The sequence below is a fragment of the Manis javanica genome, chromosome 6 (assembly GCF_040802235.1).
Source record: "Manis javanica isolate MJ-LG chromosome 6, MJ_LKY, whole genome shotgun sequence".
In the NCBI taxonomy this organism is placed as follows: Eukaryota; Metazoa; Chordata; class Mammalia; order Pholidota; family Manidae; genus Manis; species Manis javanica.
In genome coordinates this window covers 106,652,750-106,670,851 of record NC_133161.1, presented here as the reverse complement: position 1 = coordinate 106,670,851, position 18,102 = coordinate 106,652,750, and the positions used below count along the sequence as shown (strand labels likewise).

The window sequence follows — 18,102 nt, the reverse complement described above, 5'->3', positions numbered from 1 at the left end:
CCCAATGGCTAGGAATCCCAGGAAACTCTGGGTGCCGTAACCCCCTGGGCAGCAGTGAAGCTCGGAGGCCCCTCACGGCAATAAAGAGCGTCCCGCCTGTTTTCCCTCCGACGCAGCTCCGCCATATTGGAGTAGCAGCCTGAGGTAGGCCATGCCCACAGCAACCACAGAGCTTAACTCCACATCAGTCGGACAAGAATCAGAGGCCCTGCCTGCACACAGCTACCCAGCACAAGCCGATAGAGGTCGATGTTCTCCTGTTCTGCACAACTACCTGTATCACCATGAAAAGGCAGAAGAATTTGATACAGACCAAAATCACAGAGTCAACCCCTGAGAAGAAGATACACCTAACCAAGCTTCCTGAAAAATAATTCAAAATAAAGGTCATAACCAGCTGACAGAGCTGCAGAGAAATATGCAAGAGCTAAGGGATGACATCCGGAGGGAGATTACAGAAATGAAATAATCTCTGGAAGGATTTATAAGCAGAATGGATAAAATGCAAGAGGCCATTGACGGAATAGAAACCAGAGAACAGGAACACATAGAAGCTGATGCAAAGAGAGATAAAAGGATCTCCAGGAATGAAAGAATATTAAGAGAACGGTGTGACCAATCCAAAAGGAATAATATCTGCATTATAGGGGTACCAGAAGAAGAAGAGACAGAAAAAGGAATAGAAAGTGTCTTTGAAGAAATAATGGCTGAAAACTTTCCCAAACTGAGGGAGGAAATAATCGATCAGAACACGGAAGTAAACAGAACTCCCAAATGAAGGGACCCAAGGAGGTCAACACCAAGACACATAATAATTAAAATGGCAAAGATCAAGGACAAGGACAGAGTTTTAAAGGAAGCTAGAGAGAGGAGAAAGCTCACCTACAAAGGAAAACCCATCAGGCTATCATCAGACTTTCCAACAGAAACCTTACAGGCCAGAAGAGAATGGCATGCTATATTTAATGCAATGAAACAGAAGGGCCTTGAACCAAGAACACTATATCCAGCACAATTATCATTTAAATATGAAAGAGGGATTAAACAATCCCCAGACAAGCAAAAGTTGAGGGAATTTGCCTCCCACAAACCACCTCTACAAGGTATTTTAGAGGGACTGCTCTAGATAGGAGCACTCCTAAGACTAAATAAAGGTCACCAGAGGAAATAAAATCACAGCAAAGAAAGCAGACCAACCAAATACTAACTGAAGTCAAAAATAAAATCAGCTACCCACAAAAGCAGTTAAAGGAAACACGAAAGAGCACAGAATAAAACAACCAACATATAAAGAATGGAGGCAGAGAAATAAGAAGGAAGAGAAATAAAGAATCACCAGACAGTATTTATAATAGCTCAATAAGCGGCTTAAGTTAGACAGTAAGATACTAAAGAACCTAACCTTGAACCTTCGGTAACCATGATTCTAAAGCCTACAATGGCAATAAGTACATATCTTTCAATAACCATCCTAAATGTAAATGGACTGAATGCACCAATCAAAATACACAGAGGAATAGAATGGATAAGAAAGCAACACCCATCTATATGCTGCCTATAAGAGACTCAACACAAACCCGAAGATATGCACAGACTAAAAGTCAAGGGATGGAAAAAGATATTTCATGCAAACAACAGGGAGAAAAAAGCAGGTGTTGCAGAACTAGTATCAGACAAAATAAACTTCAAAACAAAGAAAGTAAGAAGAGCTAAAGAAGGACATTACATAATGATAAAGGGCTCAGTCCAACAAGAAGATATAACCATTATAAATATATATGCACCCAACACAGGAGCACCAGCATTTGTGAAACAAATACTAACAGAACTGAAGGAGGAAATAGAATGCAATGCATTCATTTTAGGAGACTTCAACACTCCACTCACCCCAAAGGATAGATCCACTGGACAGAAAATAAGTAGGGACACGGAGGCACTGAACAACACACTAGAGCAGATGGACCTAGTACACATCTACAGAACTCTACACCCTAAAGCAACAGGATACACAATCTTCTCAAGGGCACATGGAACATTCTCCAGAACAGACCACATACTAGGCCACAAAAAAAGCCTCAGTAAATTCCAAAACACTGAAATTCTACCAACCAACTTTTCAGACCACAAAGGTATAAAACTAGAAATAAATTGTAAGAAAAACCAAAAAGGCCCACAAACACATGGAGGCTTAACAACATGCTCCGAAATAATCAATGGATCAAGGAACAAATTAAAATAGAGATCAAGGAATATATGGAAACAAATGACAACAAGAACAGAAAGCCACAACTTCTGTGGGATGCAGCAAAAGCAGTCTTAAGAGGAAAGTATGTAGAAATCCAGGCATATTTAAAGAAGGAAGAACAATCCCGAATGAATAGTCTAACATCACAATTATTGAAATTGGAAAAAGAAGAACAAATGAGGCCTAAAGTCAGCAAGAGAGACATAATAAAGACCAGAGAAGAAATAAACAAAATTGAGAAGAATAAAACGAGAGCAAAAATCAATGAAACCAAGAGCTGGTTCTTTGAGAAAATAAACAAAATAGATAAGCCTCTAGCCAAACTTATTAAGAGAAAAAGAGAATCAACACACATTAACAGAATCAGAAATGAGAAAGGAAAAATCACGACAGACTCCACAGAAATGCAAAGAATTATTAGAGACTACTATGAAAAGCTATATGCTAACAAGCTGGAAAACTTAGAAGAAATGGACAACTTCCTAGAAAAATACAGCCTTCCAAGACTGATCAAGGAAGAAACACAAAATTAAACCAATTATGAGCAAAGAAATGGAAGCGGTAATCAAAAAACTACCCAAGATAAAAACCCCCGGGCCAGATGGATTTATGTCAGAATTTTATCAGACATACAGAGAAGACATAATACCTATTCTCCTTAAAATTTTCCAAAAAATAGAAGAGTAGGGAACACTCCCAAACTCATTCTATGAAGCTAACATCACCCTAATACCAAAACCAGGCAAAGACACCACCACAAAAGAAAATTACAGACCAATATCCCTGATGAACCTATCATCTTGTTGAGTAGATGCAAAAATACTCAACAAAATATTAGCAAACCGAATTCAAAAATATATCAAAAGGATCATACACCACGACCAAGTGGGATTCATCCCAGGGATGCAAGGATGGTACAACATTCAAAAATCCATCAACATTATCCACCACATAAACAAAAAGGACAAAAACCACATGATCATCTCCATAGATGCTGAAAAAGCATTAGACAAAATTCAATATCCATTCATGATAAAAACTCTCAGCAAAATGGGTATATAGGGAATGTACCTCAACATAATAAAGGCCATATATGATAAACCCACAGCTAACATTATACTGAACAGCGAGAAGCTGAAAGCTTTTCCTCTGAGATCAGGAACAAGACAGGGATGCCCATTCTCCCTACTGTTATTCAACATAGTACTGGAGGTCCTAGCCACAGCAATTAGACAAAACAAAGACATACAAGCAATCCAAATTGGTAAAGAAGAAGTTAAACTGTCACTATTTGCAGATGACATGATATTGTACATAAAAAAACCCTAAAGACTCCACTCCCAAACTACAAGAACTGATATCAGAATACAGCAAAGTTGTAGGGTACAAAATTAACACACAGAAATCTGTGGCTTTCCTATACACTAACAATGAACCAATAGAAAGAGAAATCAGGAAAACAATTCCATTCACAATTGCATCAAAAAGAATAAAATACCTAGGAATAAACCTAACCAAGGAAGTGAAAGACCTATACCCTGAAAACTACAAGACACTCTTAAGAGAAATTAAAGAGGACACTAACAAATGAAAACTCATCTCATGCTCTTGGCCAGGAAGAATTAATATCGTCAAATTGGTCATCCTGCCCAAAGCAATATACAGATTTGATGCAATCCCTATCAAATTACCAACAACACTCTTCAATGAGCTGGAACAAATAGTTTAAAAATTCATATGGAAACACCAAAGACTCCGAATAGCTAAAGCAATCCTGAGAAGGAAGAATAAAGTGTGGGGGGGATCTCACTCCCCAACTTCAAGCTCTACTGCAAAGCCACAGTAATCAAGACAATTTGGTACTGGCACAAGAACAGAGCTACAGACCAGTGGAACAGAATAGAGACCTGAGACATTAACCCAAACATATATGGTCAATTAATATACGATAATGGAGCCATGGACATACAATGGGGAAATGACAGTTTCTTCAACAGATGGTGCTGGCCAAACTGGACAGCTACATGTAAGAGAATGAAACTGGATCACTGTCTAACCCCATACACAAAAGTAAATTCGAAATGGATCAAAGACCTGAATGTAAGTCATGAAACCAAAAAACTCTTAGAAAAAAAACATAGGCAAAAATCTCTTGGAGATAAACTTGAGTGACTTCTTCATGAACATATCTCCCCGGGCAAGGATAACAAAAGCAAAAATGAACAAGTGGGACTATATCAAGCTGAAAAGCTTCTGTACAGTAAAGGAGACCATCAATAGAACAAAAAGGTACCCTACACTGTGGGAGAATATATTCATAAATGACAGATCTGATAAAGGATTGACATCCAAAATATATAAAGAACTCACACGCCTCAACAAACAAAAAGCAAATAATCCAATTAAAAAATGGGCAGAGAAGCTGAGCAGACAGTTCTCCAAAGAAATTCAGATTGCCAACAGACACATGAATAGATGCTCCACATCACTAGTTATCAGAGAAATGCAAATTAAAACCACAATGAGATATCACCTCACACCAGTAAGGATGGCTACCATCCAAAAGACAAACAACAACAAATGTTGGCAAGGTTTTGGAGAAAGGGCAACCCTCCTACACTGCTGGTGGGAATGTAAATTAGTTCAACTGTTGTGGAAAGCAATATGGAGGTTCCTCAAAATGCTCAAAATAGACATACCATTTGACCCAGGAATTCCACTTCTAGGAATTTACCCTAAGAATGCAGCAGCCCAGTTTGAAAAATACAGATGCACCCCTATGTTTATCACAGAACTATTTACAATAGGCAAGAAATGGAAGCAACCTAAGTGTCCATCAGTAGATGAATGGATAAAGAAGATGTGGTACATATACACAATGGAATATTATTCAGTCATAAGATAAAAACAAATCCTATCTTTTGCAACAACATGGATGAAGCCAGAGGGTATTATGCTCAGTGAAATAAGCCAAGTGGAGAAAGATAAATATGAAATGATTTCACTCATATGGGGAGTGTAAGAACAAAGAAAAACTGAAGGAACAAAATAGTAGCAGAATCACAGAACCCAAGAATGGACTAACAGTTGTGAAAGGGAAAGGGACTAAGGAGAATGGGAGGGAAGGGAGAGATAAGGGCGTGGAAGAAGAAAGGGGGTATTATGATTAGCATGTATAACGTGGGGCAGGGGGATTGGGAGGGCTGTGCAACACACAGAAGACAAGTAGTGATTCTATAACATCTTAGTATGCTGATGGACAGTGAGTGTAGTGGGGTTTGTTGGGGGGGACTTGGTAAAGGGGGGACCCTAGTAAACATAATGTTCTTCATGTAATTGTAGATTAATAATAACAACAACAACAAAAATACACACACACACACACAAAAATAAATAAATAAATAAATAAATAAATAAATAAATAAATAAATAAATAAATAAATAAATAATAAATGAAAATTCAGTGGTGAATACATTTGGTCCAGGGGTTTTGTTCTTGGGAAGTTTTTCAATTACTGATTCAATTTCTTTGCTGGTAATTAGTCTCTTTAGATTTTCTGTTTCTTCCTTGGTCAGTCTGGGAAGGTTGTATTTTTCTAGGAAGTTGTCCATTTCTTCTAGGTTTGTGCAGCTTGTTAGCATATAGATTTTCATAGTATTATCTAATAATTTTTTGTATTTCTGTGGGTTCCATCATGATTTTTCCTTTCTCATTTCTGATTCTGTTGATCTGTGTAGCTTCTCTTTTTCTCTTAACAAGTCCAGCTAGGAGCTTACCTATCTTGTTTATTTTCTCAACGAACCAGCTCTTGGTTTCATCAGTTTTTTCTATTGTTTTATTGTTCTCAATTTTATTTATTTCTTCTCTGATCGTTATTATGTCTCTCCTTCTGCTGACTTTGGGCCTCATTTGTTCTTCTTTTTCCACTTCCAATAATTGTGAAGTTAGACTATTCTTTTGGGATTGTTCTTCCTTCTTTAAATATGCCTGGATTGCTATATACTGTCCCCTTAGAACTGCCTTCACTGCATCCCACAGAAGTTGGGGCTTTATGCTGTCATTGTCATTTGTCTCCATATATTGCTTGATCTCTGTTTTAGTTTGGTCATTGATCCATTGATTATTTAGGAGCATGTTGTTAAGCCTCCATGTGTTTGTGAGCCTTGTTGTTTTCTTTGTCCAATTTATTTCTAGTTTTATGCCTTTATGGTCTGAGAAGTAGGTTGGTAGAATTTCAATCTTTTGGAACTTACTGAGGCTCTTTTTGTGGCCTAGTATGTGGTCTATTCTGGAGAATGTTCCATGTACACTTGAGAAGAGTGTATTCTGTTGCTTTTGGGTATAGAGTTCTGTAGATGTCTGTTAAGTCCATCTGTTCTAGTGTGTTGTTCCATGCCTCTGTGTACTTAATCATTTTCTCTCTGGTGGATCTGTCCTTTGGAGTGAGTGGTGTGTTGAAGTATGATGGTTATATTTTATAAACTGATTGGTTAAACACATAATTCAAAAAACAATGCAGACTTCAATGATGCTTTTCACCTGAGTTTGCAGGTCCTGCAGAGTGTCTCATGCATTTGAAGCAGAGTACTCCACTCACGTGGGACATGACTGCCTACTGGGCAGCCTTGGTGAAGGGACTCCTCCTATAGTGCTGAGACACCTCCAAGGGTCCCTGCTGTTCAGGATGGGATCACAGCTATTCAAAATGCTTTATGAAGGAGCTTGGGGGATGTAATAAAGTGATAGAATTTCAATAAAGACAGCATCACTGTCATAGCTGACCCAGGCAGCCACAAGCTACCTGACTGTAGTCACTCCTTCCATTGATTTTGTTTAATTTTAGGAAGGAAAAAACTTAAAACTCAGGTTCTAGAGCTCACTGGGGAAAGACCTCTCTGAATTAGTGGATTCTGAGTTTAGAATCTTTCTAGTTATTGTTCTCAGGTATCTATCCTGTTTCAGCTTCTGGCAAGCTTCATATTTTCAGGCAGAAATATTAATAAATTTCAAAGGTTTACTAGTAGGGTTATTTGCACATAAAAATTCTGATATCCTTAGAATTTTTTTGTAAATGGTTTAAGTGTACTTCATTAAAACAGCTTCCTCTTAGCAAGTGCAAAAGTCATCGGTGTTATACCATCTCCCAACTAAGGCAGTTTGAATTAATGAGTTCTTACTATTTTGAAGGGAACAGTAGAAGATACAACATAGGGATGATTTATTACAGAGTATGGTTCCATTGAGAGATGCCAGGGTCAGTGAATGAAAAGAGATGAAAAAGCTTAAAAAGAGTGAATATAACTAAGAATTGTCATTGACTGGTTTTGAGGTGGGAATGTGATGGAAAACCCCTTTACTAAGATGTTGAGTATGAAGATGGGACAAACTTTCCTGATGTCCTTGTAGGCTCAGCAAAGAGAATTGGGGATGAAGGAAATCTTTATCTTTGAGAAACTGCCTCAATTGTCTTTAATGTTTCTCTTGACAGTAGGAGGGATCCTTTACCATGGCTAACTTGGGGGCAGAAGAGTGAGAGCTGTTGAGGGAAGGGATTTTGTAGACATGGCAGACATGCCTGACACCTTGCTAGGCAACAGGTGCCTTGTGTATAATTCTAATTTCTCACTAGGCATGTTCATTGATAACACCACTCTCGTGATGAGTCTGAGCAGGAATTCCCAATTCTGCTTTTCTTGGTGTAGCATTTCAAGATGGCAAACTGATCAGCATTGTAATGCTGAAGAAGTCATGTGTTTAGGAAAGGAAGTAAGGAGAGAAAATCCCCACAAGCTGGATCTTGTCATTGAACAGAAAGGTCATTCAAACACAGGTTTGCAACAGGGCCAACTGGGTCAGTTAGGAAAAGGAGATGAGAAGCCAGAAGAGACAGATACAACAAAATCGGTATGGCTGCAGGAGTCAGAGATGGGCTGCAGAGAAGGAGAAGCACTGCGCTTTGGGGCAGCTCCTTGGGGAGTAGGCAGAGGATGAGGGTGGAGCCAGCAGGGTGGTGTCTGTGAGGGATGGCATGCTGGCACAGAGAAGTGAGAGCCCACCAAGGTGGATGGAAACCAGAGAAGCAGGAAAGTATTCTCTCTGCCCATGGTATGTTTGGTCATTTCTTAGAAGGTCTACTAGACCAGAGCTGTCACACTTACCCATTCGTTGCACAGCCTTCAAGACCTGGCCCAGCACAGCTGTAGGAATTGGAAGAGAAACACACATTTTGATCAGTCTACTTCTTTAGCATTTTTTCTTAAAGAGTTTTAGTTAAATAATAAGTCAATGTGCATTAAATTACTCTCAAATCATTAAAATCATAATATGTCTGAATTTGGGGGCAGTGGTTAGTCACTTAATTCATTATGTGGTTGCTCATTCACTCAGCAAGCATTTCTAAGTGTGCACTCTGGGACACTGAACAAAGCAGGCAGCTGCTGTCTTCATTCCTGAATGGTATCATGTATTTTTGACGTAGGCATATCTGTCTTCCATCTGGCTCTAGATGTCAATACCAGCAGAGGGGTGGAGGGACTGAGACTAGAACCACTCCCTGGCCATACTTATCACAGAGCAGGGGGAGGAACAGACAGTGAAGACATGTGTCTCAGTGGTAGGAAAAGGGCGAGGACATGTTCCAGCCCAGAAAGCCAGGAGTAGGAGATGGCTTCACCCACTTCCACCTGACTCAAATGTGAAATGAAACAGAGATGAGCACATGTCTTAATGGGACTCCTGTGCAGCTGGGCTCCCATTCCAGTGGGGAAGATGCCATCTATGATTTTGACTACAGGACAATGCTTGAAAAGGCAGAACAAGCTGGCTTGGACATGCAGCACATTTGCCAATAAAGTGTCAATAGGAGAGGAGCTCAAGATGGCAGCATGAGTAGGGTGGTGGAAATCTCCTCCCAAAACCATATATACTTTGAAAATACAGCAAATGCAACTATTCCTAAAAGAGTGACCAGAAGATACAGTATACCAGCCAGGCTACATCTACATGTGTGAGAACTCAACATCTTATGAAGAGGATAAGATACAAAGCCATGACCTGGTGGGACTGAGCACTCCCCCCACCCCAGCTCACCAGCAGGAGGAAAAGAATCAGAGTGGGGAAGGAGTGAAAACACAGGACTGCTAAATAACCAGAACTTCAGGCACCCTAACCCCCTGGGTTGCAACACAGCAATGAAGCCTCTCACAGCGATAAGGAGCCTGCCATTCATTCCCCGCCTGGCACTGCAAGCAAACCAACTGACCTGCCATTGCTGCGGAGCAACCGGGTAGCAGCCCCACCCACAGCAAACCCACAGAGGTTTCTCCCAATGTGTGGCTAACCAGGCCAGACCCAGAGGCTGCCCCTGCCCACAACTGACTGAAACAGACAGCAGAGACTGGTGCAGAGTCAGGGAGGCACAAAGGGGCTTTATTCTCATGGTGAACATCTGCAGCTTGCTGGCAACCCCCACCAGTGTGCTAGGCCATCCTGAGGGCTGCCTTGCCCACAGCAGCTCATGGGATTAACCCAGGGGCTGCACCCTGTGTGTGGCCAAATGGCAGTGGCAGAGGAAGCCAGCATGGAGCCTGGAAAGTATGGAGGAACTCTGTTCTCATGGCAACACACATGCTGATCACCTGCAACCTCCGCCAGTGCCCTAGGCCATCCCAAGGGCTGCCCCGCCCACGGCAGCTCAGGGGAATCAACCCAGAGGCTGCTCTCTGTGTGTGGTTGTCCAGAACAGGCAGCAGAGACTGGTACAGAGGCCTGAGAATGCAAAGGGGTGCCATTCTCATGCGAGAACACACACCGCTCGCCTGCAACCCCTGCCAGTGCCCTAGGTTATCCTGAGAGCCGCCCCCCCATGGCAGCTCAGGGGATAACCCAGAGACTGCTCCCTGTGTGTGGTTGCCTGGCACAGGCAGCAGAGATGGGCAAGGCGACCAGAAAGCAGGAAGGGACTTTTTTCTTCCGGCTGACACATGCGCCAGTCGTTGGAGATCACTTCCATTGCCATGAAAGGCAGAAGAACCTTGTTCAGTCCCAAATCCCTCAAACCCCAGAGTAAGGGCCAGGTGAGACCAAAATCACCAACCTTCCTGAAAAAATAATTCAAAATAAAAGTCATAAGAGAAATATGCAAGACCTAAAGGATAAATTCCAGAGGGAGATAACATAAATGAAACAAACAATGGAAGGATTTAAGAGCAGACTGGATGAGGTGAAAGAGACTGTTAATGGAATAGAAATCAGAGAACAGGAGTACAGAGAAGCTGAGGCAGAGAGAGATAAAAGAGTCTCTAAGAATGAAAGAATATTAAGAGAACTGTGTGACCAATCCAAATGGAACAATATTCACATTATAGGGGTACAAGAAGAAGAGAGAGAAAAAGGGATAGAAAGTGTTTTTGAAAAAATAATTGCTGAAAACTTCCCCGTCCCCAAGCTGGGGAAGGAAATACTCTCTCAGAACATGGAATTCCACAGATCTCCCAACACAAGGGACCCATGGAGAACAACACCAAGACATATAATAATTAAAATGGCAAAGATCAAAGACAAGGACAGAGTATTAAAGGCAGCCAGAGAGAGAAAAAAGGTCACCTACAAAGGAAAACCCATCAGGCTATCATCAGACTTTTCAACAGAAACCTTACAGGCCAGAAGAGAATGGCATGATATATTTAATGCAATGAAACAGAAGGGCCTTAAACCAAGAATACTGTATCCAGAATTATTATCATTCAAATTTGAAGGAGGGATTAAACAATTCCCAGACAAGCAAAAGTTGAGGGAATTTGCCTCCCACAAACCACCTCTATGGGATATTTTAAAGGAACTGCTCTAGATGGAAGTACTCCTAAGGCTAAACAGATGTCACCAGAGAAAATAAAACCACAGCAAAGAAAGTAGAGCAACCAAATACTAACTAAATGCAAAATAAAATTAGCTATCTATTAAATCAATCAAGGGAAACACAAAAGACTACAGAATAAAACATCTAACATATAAAGAGTGGAGGAGGAAGAAAAAAAAGGGAAAGAAATAAAGAATCATCAGACTGTGTTTATAATAGCATAATAAGTGAGTTAAATTAGATGGTTAGATAGTAAAGAAGCTACCCTTGTACCTTTGGTAATCACGAAGCCAAAGCCTGCAATGGCAATAAGTACATATCTATTGATAATCACCCTAAATGTAAATGGACAGAATGCACCAATCAAAAGACACAGGGTAACAGAATGGAAAAAAAAGCAACACCCATCTATATGCTGCCTATAAGAGACTCAACTCAAACCCAAAGACATACACAGACTAAAGTGAAGGGATGGAGAAAGATATTTCATGCAAACAATAGGGAGAAAAAAGCAGATGTTGCAGTACTTGTATCAGACAAAACAGACTTCAAAACAAAGTAAGAAGAGCTCAAGAAGGACATTACATAATGATAAAAGGGTCAGTCCAACAAGAGGATATAAGCATTATAAATATCTATGCACCCAACACAAGAACACCTACATATGTGAAACAAATACTAACAGATTTGAAGGAGAGAATAGAATGCAATGCATTCATTCTAGGAGACTACAACACTCCACTCACTCCAAAGAACAGATCAACTAGACAGAAAATAAGTAGGGACACAGAGGCACTGAACAACACTCTAGAAGAGTTGGACCTAATAGACATCTACAGAACTCTACACCCAAAAGCAGCAGGATACACATTCTTCTCAATTGCACATGGAACATTTTCCAGAACAGACCAACCAACTTCTCAGATTACAAGGGTATAAAACTAGAAATAAACTGTACAAAGAAAACAAAAAGGCTCACAAACACATGGAGGCTTAACAACATGCTCCTAAATAATCAATGGATCAATGACCAAACTAAAACAGAGATCAAGCAATACATGGAGACAAATGACAATGACAGAATAAAGCCTCAACTTCTGTGGGATGCAGTGAAGGCAGTTCTAAGGGGAAAGTATATAGCAATCCAGGCATATTTAAAGAAGGAAGAACAATCCCAAATGAACAGTCTAAATTCACAATTATTGAAAGTGGAAAAAGAAGAACAAATGAGGCCCAAAGTCAGCAGAAGGAGGGACATAATAAAGATCATAGAATAAATATATAAAATTGAGAAGAATAAAACGATAGAAAAAACTGATGAAACCAAGAGCTGGTTCTTTGAGAAAATAAACAAAATAGATAAGCACCTAGCCAGACTTATTGAGAGAAAAAGAGAATCCACACACATCAACAGAATCAGAAATGAGAAAGGAAAAATCACTACAGACACCACAGAAATACCAGGAATTATTAGATAATACTCTGAAAATGTATATGCTAACAAGCTGCACAAACCTAGAAGAAATGGACTTCCTAGAAAAATACAACCTTCCAAGACTGACCAAGGAAGAAATAGAAAATCTAAAGAGACCAATTACCAGCAAAGAAATTGAATTGGTAATCAAAAAACTTCCCAAGAAAAAAACCCCTGGGACAGATGGATTCATCGCCGAATTTATCAGACATTTAGAGAAGACATAATACCCATTCTCCTTAAAGTTTTCCAAAAAATAGAAAAGGAGGGAATACTTCCGAACTCATTCTATGTAGCCAGCATCACTCTAGTACCAAAACCAGGCAAAGACACCACACAAAAAGAAAACTACAGACCAATATCCCTGAGGAACATAGATGCAAGAATACTCAACAAAATATTAGCAAACTGAATTAAAAAATACATCAAGAGGATCATACACTATGATCAAGTGGGATTCATCTCAGGGATGCAAGGATTGTACAACATTTGAAAATCCATCAACATCATCCACCACATCAACAAAAAGAAGGACAAAAACCACATGATCATCTCCATAGATGCTGAAAATGCATTCAACAAAATCCAACATCCATTCATGATAAAAATTTTCAACCATATTGGTAAAGAGGGTAAGTACCTCAACATAATAAAGGCCGTATATGACAAACCCATAGCTAACATCATACTTAACAGTGAGAAGCTGAAAGTTTTTCCTTTAAGATTGGGAACAAGACAGGGATGCCCACTCTCCCCGTTTTTATTCAACATAGTACTGCAGGTCCTAGCCACGGCAATCAGACAATACAAAGAAATAAAAGGCATCCAGATAGGTAAGGAAGAAGTCAAACTGTCACTGTTTGCAGATGACATTATACTGTACCTAAAAAACCCTAAAGAATCCACTCTCAAACTAGTAGAACTAAAATCTGAATTCAGCAAAGTTGCAGGATACAAAATTAATACACAGAAATCTGTTGCTTTCCTATACACTAATGGTGAACTAACAGAAAGAGAAACCAGGAAAACAATTCCAATCACAACTGCATCAAAAAGAATAAAATACCTAGGAATAAGAGGATGTGAAAGACCTGTATCCTGAAAACTACAACACTCTTGAGAGAAATTAAAGGGGACACTAATAAATGGAAACTCATCCCATGCTCTTGGGTAGGAAGAATTAATATTATCACAATGGTCATTGTATCTAAAGTAATCTATAGATTCAATGCAATTCTTATCAAAATACCAACAGCATTCTTCAATGAACAGGAATAAGAGTTCCAAAATTCATACGGAACCACCAAAGACCCTGAATAGCCAAAGCAATACTGAGAAGGAAGAATAAAGCAGGGGGGACTCGCTTCCCAACTTCAAGCTCTACTATAAGGCCACATTAATCAAAACAATTTGCTACTGGCACAAGAACAGACCCACAGACCAGTTGAACAGAATAGAGTCGTGATATTAACCCAAACATATATGGTCAATTAATATATGATAAAAGAGCCATGGATATACAATGGGGAAATGACAGCCTCTTCAACAGATGGTGCTGGCAAAACTGGACAGCTACATGTAAGAGAATGAAACTGGATCACTATCTAACCCCATACACAAAAGTAAACTTGAAATGGATCAAAGATCTGAATGTAAGTCATGAAACCATAAAATTCTTAGAAGAAAACATAGGCAAAAATCTCTTGGACATAAACATGAGCAATTTCTTCATGAACATATTTCTCCAGGCAAGGCAAACAAAAGCAAAAATGAACAAGTGAGACTATATCAAGCTGAAAAGAGTCTGTACACAAAGGACACCACCAATAGAACAAAAAGGCATTCTACAGTATGGGAGAATATATTTATAAATGGCAGATCTAAAAAAGGGTTAACATCCAAAATATATAAAGAGCTCATACACCTCAACAAACAAAAAGCAAATAATCCAATTAAAAAATGGGCAGAGGATCTGAACAGACAGTTCTCCAAAGAAGAAATTCAGATGGCCAACAGGCACATTAAAAGATGCTCCACATCACTTATCATCAGAGAAATGCAAATAAAAACCACAATGAGCAAAACCCTCAGACCAGATGGATTCACTGCTGAATTTATCAGACATTTATCTAAGAATTTACCCTAAGATTGCAGGATCCAAGTTTCAAAAAGACATATGCACCCCTATGTTTATCACAGCACTATTTACAATAGCCAAGAAATGGAAGCAATGTAAGTGTCCATCAGCAGATGAATGGATAAAGAAGATGTGGTACATATACACAATGGAATGTTATTCAGCCATAAGAAGAAAACAAATCCTACCATTTGCAACAACATGGATGGAGCTAGAGGGTATTATGCTCAGTGAAATAAGCCAGGTAGAGAAAGACAAGTAAAAATGATTTCACTCATCTGTGGAGTATAAGAACAAAGGAAAAAGTGAAGAACAAAACAGCAGCACACTCACAGAATGCAAGAATGGACTAACAGTTATCAAAAGGAAAGAGACTTGGGAGGATGGGTGGGAAGGGAGGGATAAGAGGGAAAAAGGGGCATTACAATTAGCACATATAATGTAGGGGGGTAGCACGGGGAAGAGAAGCAGTGACTCTATAGCATCTTACTACGCTGATGGACAGTGACTATAATGGGGTTGGTGGTGGGGACTGAATAATGGGGGGTGTCTAGTAACCATAATATTGCTCTTGTTATTGTATATAAATGATATTAAAAAAGTGTTAATAGTAAAATAAAGTATTCCACTTAAATGGAAAAGTCTGACATTTCGCTGAGGGAAAGGTGAAGAAGTACATCTCAAGTGGATGTGGAGGCCTGAGGGTGCTTGTTGGGTGCTGTCATCTGGCCCCAAACATTTCCTGTGTCACCCGAGGCCTCTCATCCTTACACTCCCCTCTTCTTAGTGTTGAGGGTCTATGCCCTCCCTCTCTTCCATTGGGTCAGACAGCACCTTCCTGCCCCTGTACTGCGTTCAGGCCACACACACAGGCTTCTTCAGGCAGCAGGATACACAGGGAGGCCTCATTATTTCATAAGCTATTATCTGCTAGGAAAGCCAAAATCGTCAAAGACAAAAAACATCACTAATGGATGACCTGATCACGTTAGAGCCCGCTATAAATATCCCTCCTCACTATTCTCACACTGTAACAGAGTGGACACTATGCAAAGTGGGTGCAAACTGAAATTGCAAATTTTAGACAAGGTGCAAGGCCTTAAGAGCAACTTCCAAACATGCTGCGGGGAAGTGACAGGGATTTTTAGCAAGAAGCTACTGACAAATACACAGGCTGGAGGAAAAGAGAGGCAGGTTTGCATTAAATGAGGTGACTGACAGGGACAGGGACAGCACAGGTACTGTAAGAGAGAATGATTTGAGTACCAAAAGATTAGAAGGGCCAGCCTTGGAAAAGCTGCTGTCACTCTTGCATGATTTTGCAGAAATGGCTGTTAACTATGAAGTAAAAGAGGCCATGTCATAATGTCATTTAATTTTGTCAGGAAAGTTACTCTCTCCCCTATTCAACTTATTCTTTTTTGTTATATATAATTAACATAGGTAAGATGTCACATTATTTATGTTAATTCATTGGGGTAGAGATTTCAAAGAAACTTCCCCTCATCTCTTACTACGAGAATGTGGCTCCAAGTGATGGACTTGCCTCAGGTCTCCTTTCCACTTCCTCAGGCACCCGGGTTGCTATCACGGGGAGGGCACGGCTTTTGGAATAAGTGCTCTGGGCTCTGTCACTAACTGGCTAATGAGTCGTGGAGGTTACTGAAACTTCTTAAGTGTTCCTTTAGCAGTACAAATGGGGAAAGCCATACACCACTTGGAGAAATCAGTAAAAGGATGTATTTGATCATGTGCAGATTACAGTACACAATGAAGTAAATGTTTTCTGATTTTTCCTTACTCCCATCAATATTTCTTCATATCTTAACAATTACACCCATTTCTATCATAATTCCTGTAATTAATGGTTTTGGGAGAAGATACAAATAATAAGAAGATCACATAGAACCATATATTTGTCTACCAACCAAAAGGCTCAGAATAAGTAATCAAACATATGAAATATAAATATTAAAACTTACATATCAAATACATAGCTTCAGGATTTCATTTGAAATAAATGGGAAAAGAGACAGAAATTATAGAAGAAAATACAATTTTAGTGGGGCACTGGAGCCAAATATAATTATAGTGGGAGACTGAAACCAGACAATGAAGATTTATTACCTGGAAAAAAGTAGATTTATTTAAATCTGGAGTAAATTCCCTCTTTCTGTATTTGGCAAACTGTTTCTTATATAATGTAAATTTATTGAAGATTCCAACTTCCCAAGGACTTTCTGGACCCCTTCTCCTCCAAGCCCAAGGACATATGCTCACAGTTACAAACATAATATACATACACATTTATTTCCAAAAGAGAAAAAGGAGGAAAGATACATTTATTTTACACAGCTAACATGATTCTGCTTTAGAGAATTTCTGCCAAAATTGCTTATTTTTTGGAAATACAGAAAAAATAGATTAAGTGAAAAACTAGCAAAGTATAGTTTATATACCAAGCTTTGTAGAGTTTAAAATTGGCCAATATAACCAGCATGTTGACATACCCAAAGGGAAAAATACGAAAAATCTTAAATTGTTATAAGAACGTACTGGTAAAATTAAAAATCCATTTCATATTTTTAAAAATAGTTAAAAACTAGGAATAGATGATTATTTCCTTAACAAGATAAGTAACTCAAATTAACAGCAAATATTGTTCTCTATGGTGATTCATTACAGTCATTTCCATCAGTATCAGATATAAAATGTTGATGTCCACTGCCATGGGATTTGATATTATTCTGGAAATTATGGTCCTTTTAATACAATCTGAAACTTGTGGAAGAGAGACGAAGATGCCATTATTGAAGAAGATATGATCAGTTTCCTGGAAAATCCAAGGTTATGAACTAAAATTCTAATTGCAAAGGAAGTCCAGTAAAGACTATCAATACAAGATAACTGTTTCTTATACAATGTAAATTTATTGAAGATTCCAACTTTCCAAGGACTTTCTGGACCCTTTCTCCTCCAAGCCCCTATGCATGCCTCTCACAAAAAAAATTAAAGCTATTTTATATATGAGTAATAATAAATAAGCAGATATCCTAGAAAAAAGATCCATTTCACAATAGCAAAAATAAATGTGAAGTACTTAGGGGATGAATGAAGAAAATTATAAGATTTTTCTGAAATAGCAAAAATTTAAATGCATGGAGAAATATATTATTTCCTGAATGGAAATACAAAATACTGTAAAGATGTCAGCCCTACCCAAATTAATTTATTGGCTTTAGTTTTTTATGTTTTTGTTCCTTTTGGTGTTAAACTTGGCAAATATTGCCAGATCATTTGGAACAAACCAATGGAATAGACCCAGATTAGAGGGAGAAGCCAGTCATTTGCAAACTACAGAGAACCTCCAAACTTGTTGCATGTTAGC

The 18,102-nt window shown here is 39.0% G+C and overlaps 1 protein-coding gene across 6 annotated transcripts in view; it reads right to left on the bottom strand.

Moving 5' to 3' along the window:
- Positions 1-18,102, bottom strand: part of EGFR (epidermal growth factor receptor) — a 205,753-nt gene that overhangs the window by 29,730 nt on the left and 157,921 nt on the right. For 5 of the 6 annotated variants that reach the window (XM_036994949.2, XM_073239171.1, XM_073239170.1 and 2 more), the window contains one exon: positions 8,405-8,443. In XM_036994949.2, coding sequence (XP_036850844.1) covers positions 8,405-8,443 — 39 coding nt within the window. Of the gene's footprint in view, positions 1-8,404; positions 8,444-16,722; positions 17,548-18,102 lie in introns of those variants that run through there. The other variant, XM_017674914.3, reaches the window with a different exon arrangement.